Here is a 21,701-nt window from a genome sequence, read left to right on the forward strand (position 1 = left end):
CTCATGGCATAACTTTCCCAATCTCAATTTGGCAAGTCCACTGACTTGACTTCCAAAAATCATGTTGTTAGGAAAGAGCTATTCCTCCTCATGCATGTCCCTGGTGTGTACTTGCATATACTCATACTTAGTACAAGTGTGTACTAATTCCATACGAACATCTACTTTTAGGTGCAAGCACAGGTGGACGCTAGAGCTACAGGTTCGTTGTTGCAGCTATCCGGACATCAGTATTCATCCGGAGTTTGGTAGGTCCTCATGCTTTCGAGGATGCTACCGTTTTACATTCTAGCGTAGTTTTAGAGTTGAGCTAGCGGAGCATGTTCCACTAGCGTTTCTTTCCTGTTTTGGTTCAAACTTTGTATTGGTGCTATTTTGGCCGATATACAAGTAATACTTAATGAATTATTTCTTTCAGTTGCTTATCTCTTAAATGTTAGATGGTTGATGATGAACGATTACGAAATGTTAAGAATGTTCAGCAAGTATGATTAAAGAATCAAAAATTTCAAATTTTTCGCTAAAATTAATCTATGTAAAGTAAGAATGACGTAAGCAGGCTTGTCTGCGACCTCTGAGAGGTCAACGACGCCGGTCTCGTCTGGGGTCTAGATTCCGGTCGTGACAATACATTATTATTATACATGACTATTTTAGGAAATGAAGATAGTATTTTCGGTCTTTTATAAATAAATAAAATTTTAGGGTTAACTACATGAATACACCTATGATGTGATTTTAAATTTTGGATACGTAACTAATATACTACTTTCTTCATTTCATGTTAATTTAATTTTTAAGGTATTTTATATTTAGTGCGGGTAAGTTTTATCCATTTCACCCCTTTAAGAAAAATAAATTAAGACATAAATTGAACCTAATTTTTTATTTTTACCCTTATTAATTATATTGTCAAATTTATAATACTAAATATTGATTAATTACTAATTTCCATACTGACTAATGAAAAGTAAAATTGAAAGATAACTCTAATAGTAATTTTGAAAACTGAACAATTAAGTTAATTTAAAAAAATCTTAAAATTAAATTAATATGAAAAGAAGGGATTACACATCAATATTCTCCTTATTCAAATGTTTTCAATCTTGCTTTTTCACATATCTGTCTAGACACACCTATTAAGATATTAATAATTGACATAGTAAGTTTATCATTTATCCCTATTAATTGAACTAAACGAATTAAAAACTTAGTATTTTCAAAAAAGTTCTATCTTTTTCAAAATAATTAATAATATGCTTAGATTTCACAAGGAATAGAAGTTTTTGTCCAGCACTATCCTGACTTGAATAATTTTTGACAACACAAAACACGAACATTATGTGAGAACTTGTTCCGAGGAAATTGAGATTACACTGTTCAAAGAATACATGATTGGTTACGTTACATTCATAGTGTGTGTAGATGATACATCAAAGTAAAACAGACATGCATTGGGCATTTCTTGAAGAATTTCACTTGCTAGTGTCCTAATAATGCCCAAACTACTATCTATGTTCAAGGGTGTGCACATCCAAGTTTCATCTAGCTTCTTTGTCTCAGAATCTAATATCAAAAATAAAGAACCTACACTCAGATGAGGGAGGCACAAACGACGTATTAAAGATCATGGTTTCCAAGGAGCTGGCGGAGGTGGTGGAGTGGGAAACATCGGTGGTACTGCAGAGAATAAAGTGTTCTTATCAATTCCGACATCTCTATCTCCAGATAGAGCCACGAGAGCTGCAACTAAACCAGCATTTCCAGCAAGAGTAGGCTCCGTATAATTGTAATTAGAACGGACATCACGGAAACCATCATGCTTGTCTGGTCCAGCAACCATGGCTCCAACAATAGTATTTGGATTAGCCTTAGATGAATCCCTATATTTCCATCCACCTTTACAGTTATATTTGACCTTGTTTTTAGGAATTGATGCCCCTCTGTGGTGGACATGCTTAGGATAGTGATTGCCAAAGCCAACAACATAACTCATTTTCCTGGGGTTCTTCCCAAGGATGTAGTCAATCTACAAGGTCAAAGAAACGTCCAAGTTAAAACCAAGAAATGATTTTCACCTTACAACAGAATAGGCAAAAGAAAACTTGTGTATATCGTATCTCTAATATTCTACACACCCTAGCGGCAAATTATCATTCATATTTGTCCCTATTGTCCCCAAAACATGAAGCAGGGAGAAGGGAAGTTGGTTGTGGAATAGCATAAACAACAACCATTGACAAGATAGAACCCAAGAATAAGAAAAGAGACTCTTACTAGGGGAGATTCATTTACCTGGGTTTCTGCAAATTTACGCAGGACATCAGTAGAGTAGAAATTTGGTCCACAGTACCATCCAGGAGTGTCGGCAGCTGCGAGATAGTCACTAAACAAGGTAGCCAGGAAGGCTGCATTGACTACATACTGGAGAGGCTGAGGCCTTCCATGGTTTAATTGGATTAGCCCTCCTGGAAAGGTCAAAAAGAATTGGTTTAGATTTCAAACTAAAGATTTCAAATTACTTTGACGCGAATTGGGTAATGAAGGTTACCTTTTGTGCGATTAAAAGAAGTGAAGATTGGCAGGTAGGAGCACATGATTATGCTAGTCTGGTTATGAAATGTCCTTAAAATTTCTTCATAAGGATATCCAGGGCTCAGAAACAGCCTCATACGGCTCAGTAGCACCTGAAGAGATAACAAAAAGCAGTGTTATAGCAAAAAATAAGTCCCTCGAAGAAATGAGATATCCTAGCTTATAAGTCTCAAGCACAAAAGCTGCACAGAAATACTAGAGGAGGGTAAAAGGAAAGAAGAGGTGATATTGACTGACCTGAGCTCCAGTGAGCTTGTTATCCCAGCTGAGCACACCGTAATCAGGACCTCCCCAGAAAGCACCAGCATGTTTGGCAATACCAGGTGTTGTAGCAAGCTGAAGATATGAAGAATTTCCAGTAGCATAATACAGCCAAGCCGCACCCCATATAAACTCATCCCAATAACCGGTGGAATTATAGAAAGTTTCAGCTTCATTGCCGACGCTGTATCTTCCACGCTGGTCTCTAGAAAATTTGAAGAGAGTTCTAGCACCATGTACAAGCTTTTGCGAGTAAGCTTTGTTGTCCTTAAAAACAATGGAGGCAGAAGCCAGCGCAGCAGCCATCTCTGCAGCAAGGTCCGAGCAGCCGTGACATTCAGTCACAGGCCGAGCGTAATCAATGTCTTCAGGACGCACCCAGCAATAGTGATCATTGGGGTCAGTAGCCCCTCCGGTAGTATCCCCTTTTCCAACCTACACAAAACATAATTTGTCCGATGAGATTAATTAATTCAGAATAAGTTCAATTTTGACTCAAACACTGTCAAAATACAATTTCATGCAGTCATTGATGCTGATCTGATTAACAAGGAGACTTATCTTAGTGAAAGTCAAAAAGCCAGCCAAGAGATTATAGTTATTTTAAATGTTTAAGAAGTATAATGGGAATCATGATTTCATGACTCAGACGGGTAAGGCGATGATAACTGGTTAGAGCTGAATACTAATTACTGACGATAGAACAAACTATGACATTCTAGTTGAGAAAATTTGTGATCTACACATTTATAAGGAAAATTTAAATGATAATTACCTGTGCAGCAATCCGGTCTATGGTATCAGCAGAGGAATTGAAAGTCTTCAGGAGATAATCAGTACCCCACTTAATAGTATCTTTAACATGAGCGAGCTCCCCAGCAGCTTCATATTTAGCACTGTACTCGATCACACTCCAACTCAACATGGTGAGAGCAAATGACTGAGGGAAATTAAACTTGATTGCATCTCCTGCATCATAATAACCCCCAACCAAATTTTTGAACATAGTTGAATCATCTGACTTGCCATCTTGCAAACATGAATTCCCCCTCCATGACACGTTATTATGCTTGGGCAATTTTCCAGCTGTAAATTCCAATAGAGAATTAGCAAAAAACTAAGCTATAACCAAAGAAGACCAAAACATCACATTCAAGCACTAAATTTAAAAAATAATATTTTTGCAGCTCAAATCATGTAGCTGCTGATGCAGTAATCTTCCAATCTCAAGTCAAAGGCACGTAGAGCCATTCCACATATCATATATAAAGATAAATGAAAAAAATATCATATTCTATATCAAGTGACCTTGATCAACTTAAATACTAACTTCACATAAGATAAGGGGGTAAGGCTGCGACACTCTACCCTCCTCGAACCCCACTTATACTCTTAGGATTACGGTGGGCATGTTGTTGTTCATTACCTTAATCAACCAAACTAACCAAAAATTTGGGGAAAATAATAAATATTTCCAAATCAAAGCAAACAAAACAAGAAGATCAATACAGAGGACTGAATCATGCTTCACCAAGATCATACAGTTTCCAACTATCAATCTATCACAAACTAAAATCCAGACAAAAAACATAATCAATAACAGATCTAATGTGCAATGAGATAGTAAAAATCAGATTTTTAAGCCCACAGACTGAAGAATTCAAGCAAATAATAAACAGATAACTTACATTTCTGGGCATTGAAGAACATAAGAGCTTTACGGAGAGCCAGAGTATAATTATCCGGTGGAGGATTGTGATGTTTGTGTCTAGGTACAAGCTTAACAATCATAGTAATGAATCCAGCTAGAAGCGCAGCCGCAATAATACACCCCACAGTCCACTTAAAAATCTTCCTACTCACAATAATACAACCAAGATCCACATACTTCTTCTTCTTCTGCTCAGTCGGACCCAACAGCCAGCTCTGTTGAGTCTCATCCAGTGACCTAGACATCGCTGCCCTATCAAAATCCTGCAAGTTCCTGCTCCTGTCATCGTCTGTAGCTGAATCAGCTGTGTGGATCTCTAAAGGTCCACCCCATGGATCCCTACCGTACATATTGATTCTGGGTACTCAAATTAGAGCTGAAAAAACACCCCCACAAGCTCAAAACATGCAAAGGTTGAATCTTTTTTCCAAGATTCAAGAAATGCTGAACTGGGTAAGTCTTGATCTACTGTTTTTTTTTTTCCTTTTTTCAAGAAAGTTGTGGAATGAAAGGAGATGGCAGAAAGGATGGGGTATTATGGAGGAAGGAGGAAAATGGGACTAGAAAATCTAGTGGAAAATAATGGATATATGAAAGCTGTGATGGTGCTGTTTTTTTGGCTTTTTTGATTATAACACAATATATTTAATACTAGTAATATTACCAAACTTGAGAAAAAGAAAACAAAAGAGTGAAGTAATGCAGAAGAAAAATATACAAAAAAAAAAGGAAAGTAGTAGTAGTTGATGACACTGACAAAACAGCTAATGGACAATGACAACCTGTCCAATGCCAATCCTCCTCCTTTAATGGGGTGTTTTACTTTCTAATTTCGTATTTTAGCTGTTAGGACAAAATCTCCATAAATATAAAAAAATTCGAAACTTACAATGTTTAAAATTACACATCTAAGTCAATACTTGTTGATAAATATATATATGTTATTGCTCGCTTATTTGTGTGATTTATTAGCTATTATAAATTTAAAAATAGTTGTTATAAAAAATAATAATAATAAAAAGATGCATGGTACAAGAGAAAACTATGGCTCAATAACATAGTATTAAAAGTTAGGTGGATAAACTGATTTTATTCAGTGGGATTGCTTAATTTAGTTGACTTTCACTTCAAGGCTATTTGCTATTATTTTCATACCTAACAACTAAAAAAATGGCAGGGGCAAAATTGTAATTTCAAAGAGGGAACCAGCTGACATATTGGATTGTAGTATTTTTAGCCACACCATATTCAAAGAGACAGAATATGAAAGATGATAAATAAAATTGTCCAAATATAAAAAAATGATTCTCTTAATAATTAAGTTTTGGTCTGAGAAAAGACAGTAACACAAAAATCCTACTCCTACATTTACATTCCCATTCCCCACTAATTTTAATGATTTATGGAGTCTGGTTTTTCTGTCTCTAAAATAGAATCTCCACAGTAGAGGTTGTTGTTTTCAAGGCAACTCAAATCCCCTTACTTCACTCAACAACAAAAAAAATATAATTTTATGATTCCTCAGTAATAGAAGTGTTAAAATTATCTTCTTTTTTTTAAAAAAAAATTGCACTTTGTAGATGGAAAGGGCATGTTTTTGCTTGTAAGGTTTATGACAAGTAATATTAACATTTTATTTTTATAAAAATAGTAAACCAAAAGAAGAGATCCTTGTCTATAAATCTGTTAGGCCAATGCATATCATAGAGATCATGTTTAGTTTGCAAATGTTGACAACTCCACGATTTATTTCTCATTCAAGAATAAATATCATGTTTTTTTTGTTAATTAAAGGATAATGACGCGGCTGCATGTGAAAGAGAGATACAAAGTCATCATCATGTGCTGTGTCGGTAAAGATTATCTTTTTTCCTTTAGCTGGATGGAATTATGGTTCAGTTACAAATTATTGGTTTCTTCTCCATGTTGAATATTTCAAAATTAATCCCCAATCTTCATTATTCATTAAAATATATTCTTCCCTTTTTGTTGTATTATTGTCCCCATAAACGTTATGTGGGTTCCTCTTTTGGTCACTGAACATGGTGGGCCTTATGCCAATATAACAGCCCAGTGCTCAACCTGGTCATCAACAGAGCCCACCCACTTATGTGAAATGTGCATTTGATGATTCAAAAGAAAATTTAGCAACTTCTAACTATTATTATTACTTCTTCCTTCCCATCAGAATGCTAATGAGTGAGCATATTGGGAGAAGCAGTCCACTTAACCAGATGTGTGCAGCAGCATCTAGCAAAGACAACACTCTAGTGTGTATCTATTACGAGCTAATATTTGATGCATATTAAGTTTAAAATGAATTGGTGTGTCATTAGATGAGAAAAGCAGTGCAACATCCAAAAGATGCTCTACAAAGTCACAAAACAATGTAGCACAATGGAACTTGGTCTTATGAAACAAAGAAAGCTGTAAACTCTACTACAACAAGGAACCCTCAAGATATGTGATTCTTCCTATGCAAAAAATTGTGCACGTCTCTCTCTAATAACGACCCCCTCTGTTAAGATTAACCATGCGACCTGATCCATCCATCTGGCTTCCCTTGGAAGTTGTACCACTCTGATATCTTGAGCCTTGACCCCCAAGAGTCCCTCGTGCCTGATTAGTACGGTCCCTCGATGTTTGACCAGAAGTTGATCTACTACCGGCATACCCTGTTCGGCCACCACTACTACCTTGCCTGCCTTGTGAGAAGGAGAAGTCCTGCCATCTACCACCACCACCAGCTGCAGCAGCATAATCCTGGCCATCCCTGCGCCTTGGTGGAAGGCCCTCCAATGCACCACCACCAATCCTCGATTCTGTTGCTCTTTCATTACTTTCTGCTAAAACTGACAGCTTTTCTGTCAACTGGAATGCCAAAGCTTGCAATCTTGTATGCTCAACATCATGAAAGACCATGCATTGGGATGGTTGATCCCAGCTTGCATGAAGCTCCTCAGAAATCATCATTTTGCTCACAATGCTATGGATCTGAGAAACTGAAAGGTCAAACATCCCTGCAACCTGATCCAAACTCAGAGAATTATAAGAAGCAGAATATGTGAAAAGGTAGGTCCTCAGTGCCTCTTCCTTTATTTTGCCTCTAAGCATCTCAAGAACACTGTCCTTGTTGCGAAGCAGCCTCCACACATCAAGGGAGTTGATGACATCAAAAGCCTTCTGAAAGTCTCCTTGCCTCAGGGACCTTGTCGCGGCCATGACGTGGTCCCTCACATTTTCAGGTGGACCAGTAAAAGTTTGCCTCTCACTGATTTCAAGCAATCTCCGGAATGTTTTGCTTATGACCCTGCGCTTCATGTCATGGCTATTAGCTGCCATGTTTGGCACTTCAAGAAGCATTGCACATGTCAGATGGACAGCCTCAAGAAGTTCAAGATTTATATGCATATGGTAGGGCATCTGACGCCTCCTCTCCATCCGCTCCTAACAGTGTTCAATATGTACAGTTTAGAAGCTTTGGCAAGAAACATAATGAAGAATTCCAGCCAATATCAATGAGAGAGTTGAAAGTACAATTTGATATAAAATACTACATGATTATTTGAATAACCTCTAAACTCCCACATATGTCGAGAATTACATCCGGCAGGGTCCTCTGACCACATGTGGAGAAAGCAAAATAAATAACAAATGATTTAATCCGAAGCTATTCGAGTATAGGTGACACATTTTGATTGCTAAAACACACATCCAAATCTGTTTATAACTCCATAACAGTAATATTGATTGCTCTATCATTGACACAGAAAATAATTGATCATAACCCTTAATGGATAGTTCTCATTAATAAACCCATTTTTCATGAGTTCCTTCAATCAAATGGGAAACACAAAACAATAACAAATGTTCCAATTCAAATATGTTCAAGTCACACATTCGATAACAAAAAAACAGTCAGCAAAACTTCACAACTCCATAAGTGTAATATTTGACTTCTCTACTGTGGTTAAAGTGCACTGATACAGCAAGACGGAATCACCGGACAGACTGAAGGCTTTAGAGTTTATTTTGATCTCTTCCCCTTTTTTGAGATCTATCTCAAAGTTTCAATAAAGAACATAGTCAGCATAAAGAGGTAACAACTTCTGCCTACCTTATCGTAGTGCTTTAGAAGCACGTAGAGAGGATGCAGAGGACTTGTGAATCAAGTAAATGGAAGAACATTATCAGAAGAAAAGTCGAGGTGAAATAGGCATCGAGAACCTTAAGAACCAGAGCAAAGCTGCTAAAGTGAAATTGCAATGGAGATATTCCCAGGAATCTCAAACTCTTAAATGTTGAGTAATCAAAACAAAATATGAGGAGCTGGACAACTGGGTTTCTAAAGAAGTTACTACATTTTATGGTGTTAGCCTCTGGAGATGCATTAGGTCCTATTGGCCGTTCCTCAGAAGTCAGTCTAATATCAAGGTCGACAATGGCAACCAGACACTTTTTTTGGGCAGACAAGTAGATGGGTCTTGTCAGGTTAGAAGTTCTATTCCCTGACATCTATGCTTTCGCCCAACATCAACACAGGACTCTTGAATGGCTGGGAAATTCCAAGATAGACTGACGTATATAAAAGCATTTGGAAACTTTTCATGGAATACAAATTGGAGTGGATTGTTTATGGTGGAATGGAGATGGCAAAAGTATATAATGAAGGTGAAGGTGGGATACAAGAATTGAAATCAAGCTAAACCACAGATCACTAATTGGCCTTGGGAACACATCTGGAAAATCAAAGTGCCTCACAAAGTGGCCTGTTTCACATGGCTTATACCTAATGAGGCTGTTCTAACTCATGATAATCTATCAAAGAGGAGAATTTCCCAATGTTCAAATGGTTTTTTTAACGGAAAAGGATCAAAACTACCCTTCAACTATTTGAAATAGAGCAAATATACCCTTCAACTATGTTTTGGCTCAAAACTACCCCTTCCGTCTTACTATTGGATCACTTCTACCCTTCCTTTTAACAGAATAAGATGTGGCATTCAATGTGTATATAATACTGCCACATAAACGTCCACCTAACCTAATCCATCCCCACCGATTAAAAGGTAAGGAGATTGAACACCCGTCTCCAAATGTTCATTATCATAGCGAAACTCCATTCTCTCCGGCGAACGAGACTGAACACTGGAGTTATAAGTTATAACCATTAATTATCTCATCCGAATAATGGATCTCTCTAATGTTGACAGAATAATGGTGGTAAAATCGTTATTTCATCCTTCCGGATAATGGTTGTCCATTGTTGCCGGCGATAGAGAAGGCACAAAGCTGCCAGAATCACGCAAATAGTTTGAAAAATCATAGTAGCCTTTGCATTTCTTGCAAGATCTCAAAACTGTACCATCGCAGAACAACATGGTGATGGTAAATGTAACAGGATCCGTCAAGTTGTGAGAACAAAGTTATATTGTTAGAAGCCACAGAAACGGAAACTAAAACGGAAGTCAAACTTAACAACTACGGCCGTTTGATGGTGAACGCATTAGCAACAACAGTGAATCGTCTTCTCCTTAATGTTCTAATTATGTAATCAAGAAGAGATTGATGGTCCAATACACCGTCGATTCCATGAAAGGTGAAAAGATTGTTCACTAAGGTCAGATTGCTGATTTTAACAAATCAAATTGAATTATTTGTCGAAGAAACCCATAGTTGTCCAGTGGAGCTTTTGAAGAAGAAGAGCAATAGTTATCAAACAAATATGGGGAATCTTTGTGCTATTGAGATTGGATAAAAGGTTGACCCTAGTAAGAAGGGTTTTGAGAGTGTTCTAAAGGAAGAGAGAGGAGGGCCTGGTAAGGATGAGCAAATCTTGGCAGATTGGCAGGGAATGAAGGGGGAGGTTGGATCAATTAGTGGGATGGGGCGGGTATGCTTAGGTGGATGTTTATGTGGCATTACAATTTACACATGGAATGCCACATCTTATTCCGTTAAATAAAAGGGTAGAAGTGAACCAAAAGTTAGACAGGAAGGGCAATTTTGAGCCAAAATATAGTTTTTCAAATAGTTGAATGCAGTTTTGACCCTTTTCCGTATTTTTTATGAGGAAGGCATGCTGATACAGTTAAGACATCTTTTTTACATTGTAACATCACTGATCAATTGTGGAAGATTTTTATCAATCTCACAGGCATCTCATGGGCACTGCCGTGTAAGATAGTTGACAATATGTTCAGTTGGGGCCAGAAACAGAGATAGAAGGAGGATTATCCCAGCATGTATTGATGGACTATGGATAGAAAGAAATGCCAGATATTTTGAAGATGGGCGTAATGATGTGCAGAAGATTAAAATAGGCATAATACATAAATATGTCCTTTAACTTGGCTTCGAATCACATTTATGTCCTTCAATTTTGGGTGTGCACAAGTAGACACTGGAACTTGTATAAAGTTGAACAAATAGACACACATGTCCTACATGTCATTTTTCGTCCTGCGTGGTGTCTTATGTGTATTTTGCCATGTAGGACTCATGTGTTTATTTATTTAAAAGTTGGATAGTTAAAAGTGCATGTTTGTGCATTATGAAAGTTAGAGGTCAAAGTTAAAATTAGAAGTCAAGTTTAGGGTCCAATACATGTATTATGCCATTAAAATATATTGTTAATCTGCTTTTGGTGTACAAAGGTTTATTCAGATGAGACTGTTTAGGATTGCAGCCTCCATTTTGAATTTATTTTCTTTTCTCTATTCGTAATTATGGATTTTCCAGAACAAACTAAGTAAATTTAATACAAATGTTACCAGATTTTAAAAAACAATATTACTAGATGATAGATTTTATGCAATGTCTTTTCCTCTATCCGATCTGTCTAGCTGTCAAAAAAGGGTATCTCTTCATTACAACAGTACAGATTAAACAAAAAAGATCTTTTGACTCTCCCTACATCTTTCTCTAGACTATTTTTTCTCCCCTCCTCCCCTACTATGTGACTGAAGCACTGTCAAGATCTTTAACTGTCCTTCCACCCTACTATGTGACTATACAAATTGTGGCAATACACTGGCCAAACGAACACTCTAAAGTAGATACAAGCTACTAGCCAAATACAATTATTATGAAGATTAATGAAGAAACTAATTTAAAAACGTAATATTTTAGTGACACAAAATGGCATGAAATAAGAATAAATGTCTTACATAAAAGACCAAACAAAGAACATTTTCAGGAAGATACCTGTTCTGGAGTCTTCTCATGATATCGGCTTTGGGAGACACCTTGCGCAAGTAACTCCTTCACCCTGCCAGCAGAATAGAGTTCAGCAAGGCAACCATGCGCTTCTGCAACAAGTGCCATCCTGAACGCACAGAGCCCAAGTTGAGCCATCGCTCTGTTAAAAAGTATCTGAGTTGAAATGTCCATGTGCTGGATATTTTCCTGCAAGTGACTCATCAATAACAAGTCACGGGATGTTGAAAACTCATCCAAGATAGCATGGTGATATATATCACAGAGCATTGCACGGGCCTTGGTTCGTTCATCTCCATATTTATATATGAGAGAAACGAGACTGTCCATCAATGTCCTGCTGTTCTCTTCAAAAGCAGGTTTCCTGGGCACAAGTTCAGGAGTTGCAATAAATGCAGATGGACCTCTACTCTCCTCAACCACTTTGTTTTCTTCTACAGACTCTGCTTCTCCACCTTCTGTGAGCTCAGCCAATTTCCTCATAGCATCATACACTCCTTGCGGTTTATAATAGATAAATTCAACCTGTTTAAGAGCCACTTTGGCAGCACCCTTATAGTCACCCACCTGTTCTAAATAACGCTGGACATTTTGAGCAAGAACCAAAAACAACGGCTCATCCCTCAGCCTCTCAACATACTGGCTGGTATGTGGATCAATTACCTGCAAGCTCTTGAAAAACTCTACATCAATCCTTTCAACAAAGGCAACCAAGTTTCCCCAGATCCTTATAGTTCCTGAGTGGTCTGCTCCTTTCTGAGTCTCATTCTCATCAGGCTCCACCATGTCATCAACCACAATGTTTGGGTATTGGGTCAAAACATCAAGGATTGTAAGCATATTTTGCACACACCTTTTCCACACATTTATAGGCATGTGTCCACTGAGACCTGGATTGATATCAAACTGCGCAGACACAACACCAAACAGAATTTCAAGCTTCTGTGCTGGAGTCTTGGCCACCTTGGTCAAGAAGGTGAGCTGTTCGACCAATTCCATCTTTCCAGTCCCCTTTCTACCCCTAGCAGCAACGATTTCCTTGAACTTCTTGTTGACTATCTCCCACGTGATTTGACTCGGATCTTTAAACTGTTTATCCAGAAGTTTGTCTTTCTTGTTCACCTTCTTCTCCCACCCATCACCTATCGTGTCCGGATCATCATCATCATCAGATGCAGATGCAGCTGCAATCTTTGTTGGGTCCTCCTCAAAGTCGTCCTCTTCTTCTTCCTCTTCCGACTCTTCATCATCACCACCCTCCTCCTCGCTCACTGGAGGATTTTCCCTATACTTATTAATCAACTCCTCGTACTGCTTATTATTCTTTTTCAGTTTCTGTTTCATTGAATTTAAGGCTTTAGCATTACTACTACTCATCTTCTTCCTAGTCTCCTTGTTGGCCAAGGCCTGATTCAAAAAATCCTCCAGCATCACTAGAGCTTTGATGTAGAGATTTGGTGGTTTAATAGATTCTGTAATGCGCATGACCTTCTCCAGCTGCTTATTAATCTTGTCAAAGCTCTCCTGCAAGCTAACCCAGTCATTAATCTTCATAGCATTCTTCATCTGATCAACTGTAGCTGACAACTCCTCAAAACGCTTGTCCTTGGCTGACCGGACAACTCGCTTCTGACCATCCGATTCATCACTATCGCTATCATCAGCTGCAAGATATCTTGCCCCAGGCCCAGACGGTGCATCTGGATTTTCAGCTGGCGCATCATCCTCCACCTCGTAATCACTCTCCTCCTCCTCTTCCGTATCACTATCACCCTGCAAATATCATGTATGGACAAATCAGACTACACATTCCCTAACCGAACCATATTTAGGGTTCTAGGCAATAAGGATTATCCTAAGCAGCCTACCACATTACAAAAACAGTTCACTCATTCACAGCACCTCCGTTTCGTCTATAGATTTTGTTACTCATCCAAATAACAAAAAAAAAACTAAATCCTTATCCAGTGAAAATACAAAAAATAAAAACAGAGAACTAATTGAAAAATAAGTTACCTGGGTCCAAAAACGGGACGCCATATCTTCAACAAGTTCTTAAAGAAACAGATATAAAATAAGCTGCAATTACACAAAAAAAAAATTAAAAAACTGAGTATAAATTATCAAGTAAATTTGTTTTATACAAACGACAAAATGTTGAAGGAGAAGAGATCGAACCTGTAAGTTGCAACTGTGGTTTACAGTAAGGTTGTGGAGTAGGACGAATGAAATTTTCCAGTAAGAACCCTAGAAGATGATAAAGGGTTTGGGCCGATTCGTCTTTGGGTCAATTAATAGAGGACTACTGCAAGTCTTAATTTGGTAACTTTATATTATAGGTAACTTTCACATATAGCAACTAAAAAATAGCTTAATTATTTTTCATATGTATAGTTTGATAATTATAATTCGTAGCTATTTGTTATTGGGAGTAGAGAGGCAAGCGATACTAAGAGAGAGAGGCGAGAGACGGGGCAAAAAGTGAGAGAGATATGAATTGTATATGTATATTGTTAGATAATTGTATATTATACATATATATTTGTATATACGGCAAGCAAAATTGGTAAAGGGAGGAGATAAGCGAGCGAGATTCGGAGAAGGAGGAAACAGGAGAGCGACATTGGGAGAGAGGTGAGCGAGAACGGGCAGACTGGGAGAGAGGTGATTTGTATTTGTATTTTGGTTAGAATTGTATATTATATATATGCATTTATATAAATGGCAAGTGAGATTGAGAGAGAGAGAGAGAGGAGAGAGGTTGGGAGAGGAAGGAGAGAGGCGTGCGAGAGAGGGAAGAGAGTGGAAGAGAGGTGAATTGTATATATATAGAAATTAGATAATTGTATATTATACATATATATTTGTATATTCTGGCGAATTATACATATAGAAATGTGATTAATTATACAAACTCAAAGTCTGTCTATGGAATTAATGTATCATGTTTGTCGTGAGTGATAATTATAGCAAATTATAACTATGATGAGTAATTAAATAGTATAAATATGTTTAACCGCATAATTTTCCCACTCCTTAAATTTATTAGGAAATTCTAGGTCTAATAGTATGGCAGTAATTAGCCAAATAAATATTAACAACAATAGCAATTGTAAGTACATAATGTAAACATAACCAAAATAACATACTACATATTTACATTTCACTTATAAATTAACGTGTAAATTTAGTTGATATGTATAGTAATTCTAGTATGAAACATATATTATATTTTTCTTATATCTGTAAGATTATTAGTAATAACAATTATAGTTGCAATTACATAATATATATATATATATATATATATACAAAATGTTACATGTATACATAAATTTTATCTATAATAAATTATGTGTAAATTTAGTTGATGTATACGATAATTGCAATTATTAGTATACACTAGTATATTGCGCATATTGGCTATCGTGTATGCATAGTATCAATGACATGTAAATTCAATCTAAAGAAGTGTATATTAGATTATTATAGAGTTCCACATCAATTTATACAAATTAATGGTTTATATATCTCGATTGTCGAGATTCATTTTTATTTACCTATTGAATTTATAACTAAAAAAGGTACAAATAATCTGCAGAAACAATTATTCAAAATTGAAGGATTTTTTACTTTTTCGCTTTAAAAATTACTTTTAATAGTTTAAATATAAATTTTAAAAAATAAAAATAATATAGATGTGTCTTTGACGCCTTTTTTTATTTTTTTAATCTATAGCACTCTTCTTTCTATTCTTTTAATTTTTTCGGTCCAACATGGACCTATTTATTTTGGTCTGTGTTTACAAATGTTGTTATCAAAGATAACTGTGTGAAAAGCGAAGACAAAATGAGAAATGGTTGATAAATAAATTGAGACTACAAACAACAGAAATTTGTGTGGTATTAAATATTTGATGTCAATGTCTAACCCAAAGACTTACCAGAGTCACCCAATCCTCTGCCATTTCATTATCAACATTGAATTGTCCACAAACATCGATTATGGTGGACCGGTGAAAGTGCTTCGACCTTAACCAGATTCAATATAGAGAAAATCCTGTTGAGAGTGTCATCCCCGACACCGAAACATTCTCATTGGTCCAATGAAGTAGAGGTTCTACGATATCATACGTGAATTATGCTACTATATGGACTATTTTTAGTTTAAACAGTTGGATAGACAGTTATTTAGAGACAAGGCACTGACAAATGGTATGAAATTCATAAAATTTCATTGATATTGTTATATATGTATATTTTTAAAGCTGCATTTACAACAATTGAAAATTTACAAGATGTTTACTGCAGATACCAGATACATGCTACAAGGATCAGAGATATAATATTATAGCTGATATGATCCTTTTTTTTCTCATTAGAGCAGTAAAAAGTACTCCTTATATGAGTTATCGGATGCTTACTGGCAATAACGGAGCCAGAATATGAAGGAATAAACATATGAACATTGACGAAAGGGCTTCAGATGAACCCCTTCCTGTACCCTAGCTAGCTCCGCCCATGTTTACTAGTGTCATCTAGAGGTCAAAACTGTGGCTGTTGAAATGGAAAATAGCCTGACGACCTCTTCTCTTCAAGTTCTGGCTTCTGCATTCTTTAGCAATACTGGACTGAAGAGTAGGAGGACCACACACAATTACACCAATATCTACACTTCCCCAGCTCTTTGCATGTGATCCAAATATCTCTGCAGAAACAAAAAGTTAAAAACACATTTTCAAGAAAACAAAGGAGAAGCATAAGGACCTTGTAAAGTTCAAATGCTGTTCATACCTTGGAAATCAGGTCTTTGACCATATCGAATATTATTAACATATCGAGCCTCTCCAAAGTTACTGTCTAAAGAGGCTTCATTCTGCTGCAAGATGTCAGCTTTCTTTGTGGCGTCCTGTGGTTCCTCCTTCGATGAGGTTTTCCTCTCCCAAAGATGCCATAAAGCGATAACGAAACCCCCAAATATAAGAATACTTGCAGTCATGCATCCAATCAACAAAAGCCCCTTGTACCACCAGTAAGTTATATTGAATGGATTTATGTAGAAAATGTCCAGCAATGCTACAGTGATCACAAACCCTATGGTGGATACTATGACATATAATCCAGACCATACGACATGTCCAGTACCAACCAAACCAGACATTCGACATCCTTTGAAGCCAGGGGAGATTGAGTGGTGCATTGCTTTGGGTGTTTTACCCTCCTCCTGAGAGATAAACGAAGCAATAATTAGTAACACATATAAATAGGGTGATGATACATAAACAAAATGAAAATAGGCAGAAACTTATTACCAATGAAGGCTGTGATTCCCGTGTCACATATGTTTGAATCTCAAGATTCAGTTTATCAGAGAAAAGTGGACAGATTGCCTCCATGTCAACTGTTTCAAGAAGTGGAAGCTCATCTGAGTTTTTGATAGCCCATACTATTAGTATATTTCTTGGCAGGCAAGGCGAGCTATCGTTGATACGGTGGAGGATATCACTCAGGATAGCTAGGAAGGGAGAAATTCCAATTCCACCTGCTACCAAAATGAGATTTTCATACCTGAGAGGAGAAACATGTTCAAGGCAATTAATTAGTCAATGACTTCATAACTGAAAAATAAATAACTTGAATATTCAGCAGATATTGCTGCGGATTTACATACGTTAAGTGGTATGGTGATTCATGTCCATAAGGACCTTCAACAGAAGCTGTAATTTTCCTGTTATGCAGCAAAAGAGGCTCCGTCTCAGATTCTTCTACAGAAAGATTCAAGATGTTTCCCTTCAGTTTTTCAGTCCAATCTCCAAGAACCTTTATGAGAATCGCAAGATGATGTTTGCCATCAAGGGGACTAGAAGAGACACTGAAAGGGTGCCACTGCAGCCAGGACAACTCGCGTATTTGTAAGAATATCCAGCCAAGAGCGTTGTAATGTAAATCTACATCGTGAGGGAAGAAGTGTTAGAATCACTGAAAAATGCAGCAGTGAGTAAATCAGTTGAGTCAAAGATTTATTCTTACTTGCAGGTTTTGAAATAACGAGTTCAACGGTTCCACAAGGAAAGCATGTGGCCGAAAGTATGTCAACTGTCTTTCGTGACTGGAAGAATCTAAGGAACCGATCAAGCATGAACAGGAAGATCCCAGCTCCAGCCATCATGAAGACGAAATCACCAACATGCAAAGCCAGGAACACCACAAACACCACATACAATTGGTGTGTATAGAAGAACAGCTCAAAGTTTTTTCTCCTTACTCCAGGAAGTGAAGTCAACCACATCAATAAACCAGCTAAAAGGCTGATAACTCCTGGAAGATTGGCTATTCCTATGTTTTTCCAGCCGACTAGCTGCAGTAAACAAAATTGACTAAGTCTAAGTCCCTTCATTGATTACTCTCCATTAACATTAATAAAATTGGTGAAGGTTCTAGTATACGGTACACAAATAAAAGGAATCTCTAGGGGCAAGATAAATGAAACTTTCAGTTTTAGAACTCACTTCTTCCAAAAGTCTCCCTTGAATTGCCCAGCCAATAATATAGAATAGACCATGAAGGCTAAAAATAGCCATAGTAAGATGTCCCAGCCAAACATGATATCTAGTGGCATGTTCAAAAGGGATATCTATGGCTCGAAGAAGAACTGAACCACGTGCAACAGGCAGAAACAAAAACGCTAAGCAGATTAATCCAATGAATCCAAAACGGAGACCTGTCAGCTCCAGCAACTTAGCACTGAAAATATTATCACAACATATATATTAGTCAATGAAGCAGAAGTTGTGGAAAAAGAAAACCTTGCTACTAAAGGAAACCTTCAATCCAACAACTATGGACTGGTTCTAAGTCTGAGATAAGCACTATGTGGCTGTAACTGTTAATATCCAGTCACTTCGAAACATTTTCACATGGAATTATTTTTAGATTCAACAGATGCACAATTTACAAACTGGGATGATAAAGAAGAGAGGACATAGAAAACAAAGAGAAAATCCATCTGTTATTCCCGATTTAACACCAGTCGGACTAGATAACGTGGAGCAAATGAATTTATAAGATCATTTAAATCAGTGAAGTGACTAAAATCAACGAATACACAAAATAGCCTGAAATTAGCTAGTGATGCAGAAATTTGATGGTGCTCAACTGATCTAAATCAGTTTGTTTTCATTGGGGGGGACATATATAAACATCAAAAGCTATGATATATTTCATTATTTCAGTAGGTGAGTCTAAATTCTGGTTGAAGAATAGAACAAATCTTTAAGCGACGCCATGTCTAGTTCCTGCTTCAGTAAATTGGGATTGTCAATAATTTGAGAAGAGAGTTTCAGTACTTCCAGAATTCTGGAGAACTAAGAGCTACTGTATAAGAAGATAATATAAGAGCAGAAGTTGAAAGAAAGACCAAAATTAGAACTAAGGGTGTATTTGATTGAAACATTTCTGAATGTAGAGCAGTTGAAGTCCAAAAAGATGCAAAATTATGTGAAATAACTATGGTTCCTTTGGAATACGAATAACGACTTATATAACTCAGACATACAAGTATATTTGATAGGATTAAGGTAACTAGTTCTCTGAAAAGATGATCATTTTTCCAAGCCAGAAAGAATACCATGGTCTAAGTTATAGACAGCTATAGGCCTTAATCAAGTTTTCTCTTCGATTACACAGAAAAAACACACAAGCAGGTAACATATATGATCATAATGACAGAATTACCTTCTCTCTTTCATGTCTGGTAAATGATACAAAGATAAGATGTCAACATTCTGTATACTATACATAACTACAGCCCAGACGATGTAGACCGAGAAGATTATAACGCCAATCATTTCCGCAGCTGTAACAACCCCAAATGGTCCATCCACCAGCACAGGGAATGTCCATAATCTAAAAGTTGGTCCTTTACCAGCCTTCTTGCTACAACAATCAAAAATTCCATATGAGTTCACAGTTCAAATATAACATCATGTTCTTATAATTAAGCTAGCAAACACACAAACACACACATACATTTGAGGTTGATCTTCACCCGAGACAACGAGAAGAATAATTGCAAGAAATGCAATCATGATAATTGGGAAACTGAATAACAAGGATGTGCTACCTGCAATCCAACAGAAACTAAAATTACTCACTAACTACTAACAAATCGTAAACAACAAAAGCAATAAACTTTGAAATTGTTAAAAAACCTGCTGTCCGAAAAATAGATCCTTTGGTGGCTCCAACAATTGTCCCAAAAATTTCATTAGTGAACTTTGTTGGCAACAAGAAAATAAAAGCAGCCCATGAAATAAAAATCACCCACATTAATACTTTGAGAATCAACTTTGTTGATGAGATTAAAAATGGTGTCTTTCTGAGAGAATCAAATTCATTTTCTTTTTTCAAAAGAAGAGGTTCTTGGCTTGAGAGTTCACCCATTTTAGAATCTTTTTAAGCCTATGCCAAAACACACCTAAAGCAGTTACCAATATATACAAAAAAAAAAAAAAGCTTTAGAAGAAACCAAAAGCCATCAACACTTAGTACAGAATTTAAGCTGAAATCTGGCACAAATTAGGCCACAGAAAATTGGACCACTCAAAAATTAGCGTTTGGGAAAAGATAAATACTTAGTATTCCTAGAGAAATACGAGGTACTATTAACATTAAAACATCAAGACATAGACCATACTTCAACAACAGTGAATGGTGATGATGAGCTTGAATTATTCATTCATTTGTTTGAAATTCTGTGTTTTTCACTAGTAGAAATATATGGTTGAAATTTGAGTTGCTGTGTAAAATTCAACAACTTTTATTTGAATTGTGTTCTTGTATTAAATTATTCATCAAATATATTAAAATGACACGTGAAACTCATTGAAAGATTGTGTTATCGATCTAACGGCGCAAAAGAAAACGTTCAAGGCTTTAAGCTTTCCTATCCTTGCTTCCAAAATAAAAGATGAAAGGGTAAAGTTAATAATTTCGACATATAATCTAAAGTTAAGAGAAGACGAGCAAAATAAGACATGAAATATAAATGATGACAACAATAGAAATATAGAGATAAGATATAAGAGTATTTTTTTATTTTTTAAAGTATTCGTCAAATCTTTAAGTATTCAATATGAACGCTTATACCTGTATCTAGGGGTGTACATAGGTCGGTTCGGTTTGATTTTTTATTGTAAAAAATTTAAATCAATTATATCGGTTTATTAAATCTAAAAGTCAAATTAAACGATATAAAGTCATTTTCTCGGTTTCGATTTTATTTAAAAAGTGATAAATATTTTTTCACTGCGTCTGTGATAAACTTAACTTAAAAAATGTTAACTAAATAGAAATTTTTGAAAAGACTGTCAAATTCACACGAGTACAAAATAGTTTTTTTTGAAATATCAACGCTCATTATGCTAAACTAATAAGATTAAAAATTAGATGCAAACTGAATACAAAAGATATTTACAAAGTAGATTGTTAACTTCGAATTTGAAAAACTATAACAATATAATTATAACTTCGGATCTTAACACAAAATATAACATTTACAATTTTTACAAGTCCAAATTTGAAATCAAATAGATAAACATTGAAAACTATAAATTAACTTAAAATATATTAATAGTTATAAATAAAATAAAATTATATATATATATATATATATATATATATATATATATTTACAAGCCCAAATTTGAAATAAGCCGTACAAAATTGAAAATTATAAACTAACAAAAAATATATCAACAAAGTAGATTATAAATAAATAATTTTATCTATAAATAAAATAAATTATACATATATATATACACACATTGAGAAGTATAAACTAACGAAAATTATATTAGCAAAGTACATTATAAATAATATTTTTTAGCTATAAATAAAATAAATTATATATATGCATA

The 21,701-nt window shown here is 35.9% G+C and overlaps 3 protein-coding genes across 3 annotated transcripts; all 3 read right to left on the reverse strand.

Moving 5' to 3' along the window:
• Nucleotides 1-1,371: 1,371 nt before the first annotated feature.
• On the reverse strand, nucleotides 1,372-5,236 carry Cel3 (endo-1,4-beta-glucanase). The gene is made up of 6 exons (NM_001247014.2): nucleotides 4,545-5,236; nucleotides 3,632-3,942; nucleotides 2,833-3,291; nucleotides 2,552-2,687; nucleotides 2,296-2,468; nucleotides 1,372-2,029 (listed from the first exon to the last, which is right to left on the reverse strand). The coding sequence occupies exons 1-6, from the start codon at nucleotides 4,915-4,917 to the stop codon at nucleotides 1,628-1,630; spliced, it is 1,854 nt and encodes a 617-aa protein (NP_001233943.1). The 5' UTR covers nucleotides 4,918-5,236; the 3' UTR covers nucleotides 1,372-1,627.
• Nucleotides 5,237-6,872: 1,636 nt separating this feature from the next.
• Nucleotides 6,873-14,096, reverse strand: LOC101253839 (eukaryotic translation initiation factor 3 subunit C-like). The gene is made up of 4 exons (XM_026033043.2): nucleotides 13,964-14,096; nucleotides 13,802-13,864; nucleotides 11,774-13,558; nucleotides 6,873-8,014 (listed from the first exon to the last, which is right to left on the reverse strand). The coding sequence occupies exons 2-4, from the start codon at nucleotides 13,823-13,825 to the stop codon at nucleotides 7,070-7,072; spliced, it is 2,754 nt and encodes a 917-aa protein (XP_025888828.1). The 5' UTR covers nucleotides 13,826-13,864; nucleotides 13,964-14,096; the 3' UTR covers nucleotides 6,873-7,069.
• Nucleotides 14,097-15,997: 1,901 nt separating this feature from the next.
• Nucleotides 15,998-20,838, reverse strand: LOC101246763 (ferric reduction oxidase 6). The gene is made up of 9 exons (XM_004230336.5): nucleotides 19,995-20,838; nucleotides 19,813-19,906; nucleotides 19,519-19,719; nucleotides 18,294-18,528; nucleotides 17,815-18,142; nucleotides 17,456-17,732; nucleotides 17,097-17,352; nucleotides 16,579-17,008; nucleotides 15,998-16,492 (listed from the first exon to the last, which is right to left on the reverse strand). The coding sequence occupies exons 1-9, from the start codon at nucleotides 20,224-20,226 to the stop codon at nucleotides 16,323-16,325; spliced, it is 2,223 nt and encodes a 740-aa protein (XP_004230384.1). The 5' UTR covers nucleotides 20,227-20,838; the 3' UTR covers nucleotides 15,998-16,322.
• Between the last annotated feature and the right edge of the window lie 863 nt (nucleotides 20,839-21,701).

This window comes from Solanum lycopersicum, chromosome 1, assembly GCF_036512215.1.
Source record: "Solanum lycopersicum chromosome 1, SLM_r2.1".
In the NCBI taxonomy this organism is placed as follows: domain Eukaryota; kingdom Viridiplantae; phylum Streptophyta; class Magnoliopsida; order Solanales; family Solanaceae; genus Solanum; species Solanum lycopersicum.

Coding starts and splice junctions, on each gene's coding strand:
- Cel3 (NM_001247014.2), bottom strand. CDS start 4,917: ATGTACGGTAGGGATCCATGGGGTGGACCTTTAGAGATCCACACAGCT. Junction 3,292..3,631: donor TAGACCGGATTGCTGCACAG/GTAATTATCATT, acceptor TGTTTTGTGTAG/GTTGGAAAAGGGGATACTAC. Junction 2,030..2,295: donor GTAAATTTGCAGAAACCCAG/GTAAATGAATCT, acceptor TTGACCTTGTAG/ATTGACTACATCCTTGGGAA.
- LOC101253839 (XM_026033043.2), bottom strand. CDS start 13,825: ATGGCGTCCCGTTTTTGGACCCAG. Junction 13,559..13,801: donor CGTCCCGTTTTTGGACCCAG/GTAACTTATTTT, acceptor TGATATTTGCAG/GGTGATAGTGATACGGAAGA. Junction 8,015..11,773: donor ATGAGAAGACTCCAGAACAG/GTATCTTCCTGA, acceptor GAACACTGTTAG/GAGCGGATGGAGAGGAGGCG.
- LOC101246763 (XM_004230336.5), bottom strand. CDS start 20,226: ATGGGTGAACTCTCAAGCCAAGAACCTCTTCTTTTGAAAAAAGAAAAT. Junction 19,720..19,812: donor GGTGAAGATCAACCTCAAAT/GTATGTGTGTGT, acceptor TGATTGTTGTAG/CAAGAAGGCTGGTAAAGGAC. Junction 18,143..18,293: donor AAGGGAGACTTTTGGAAGAA/GTGAGTTCTAAA, acceptor TGTTTACTGCAG/CTAGTCGGCTGGAAAAACAT.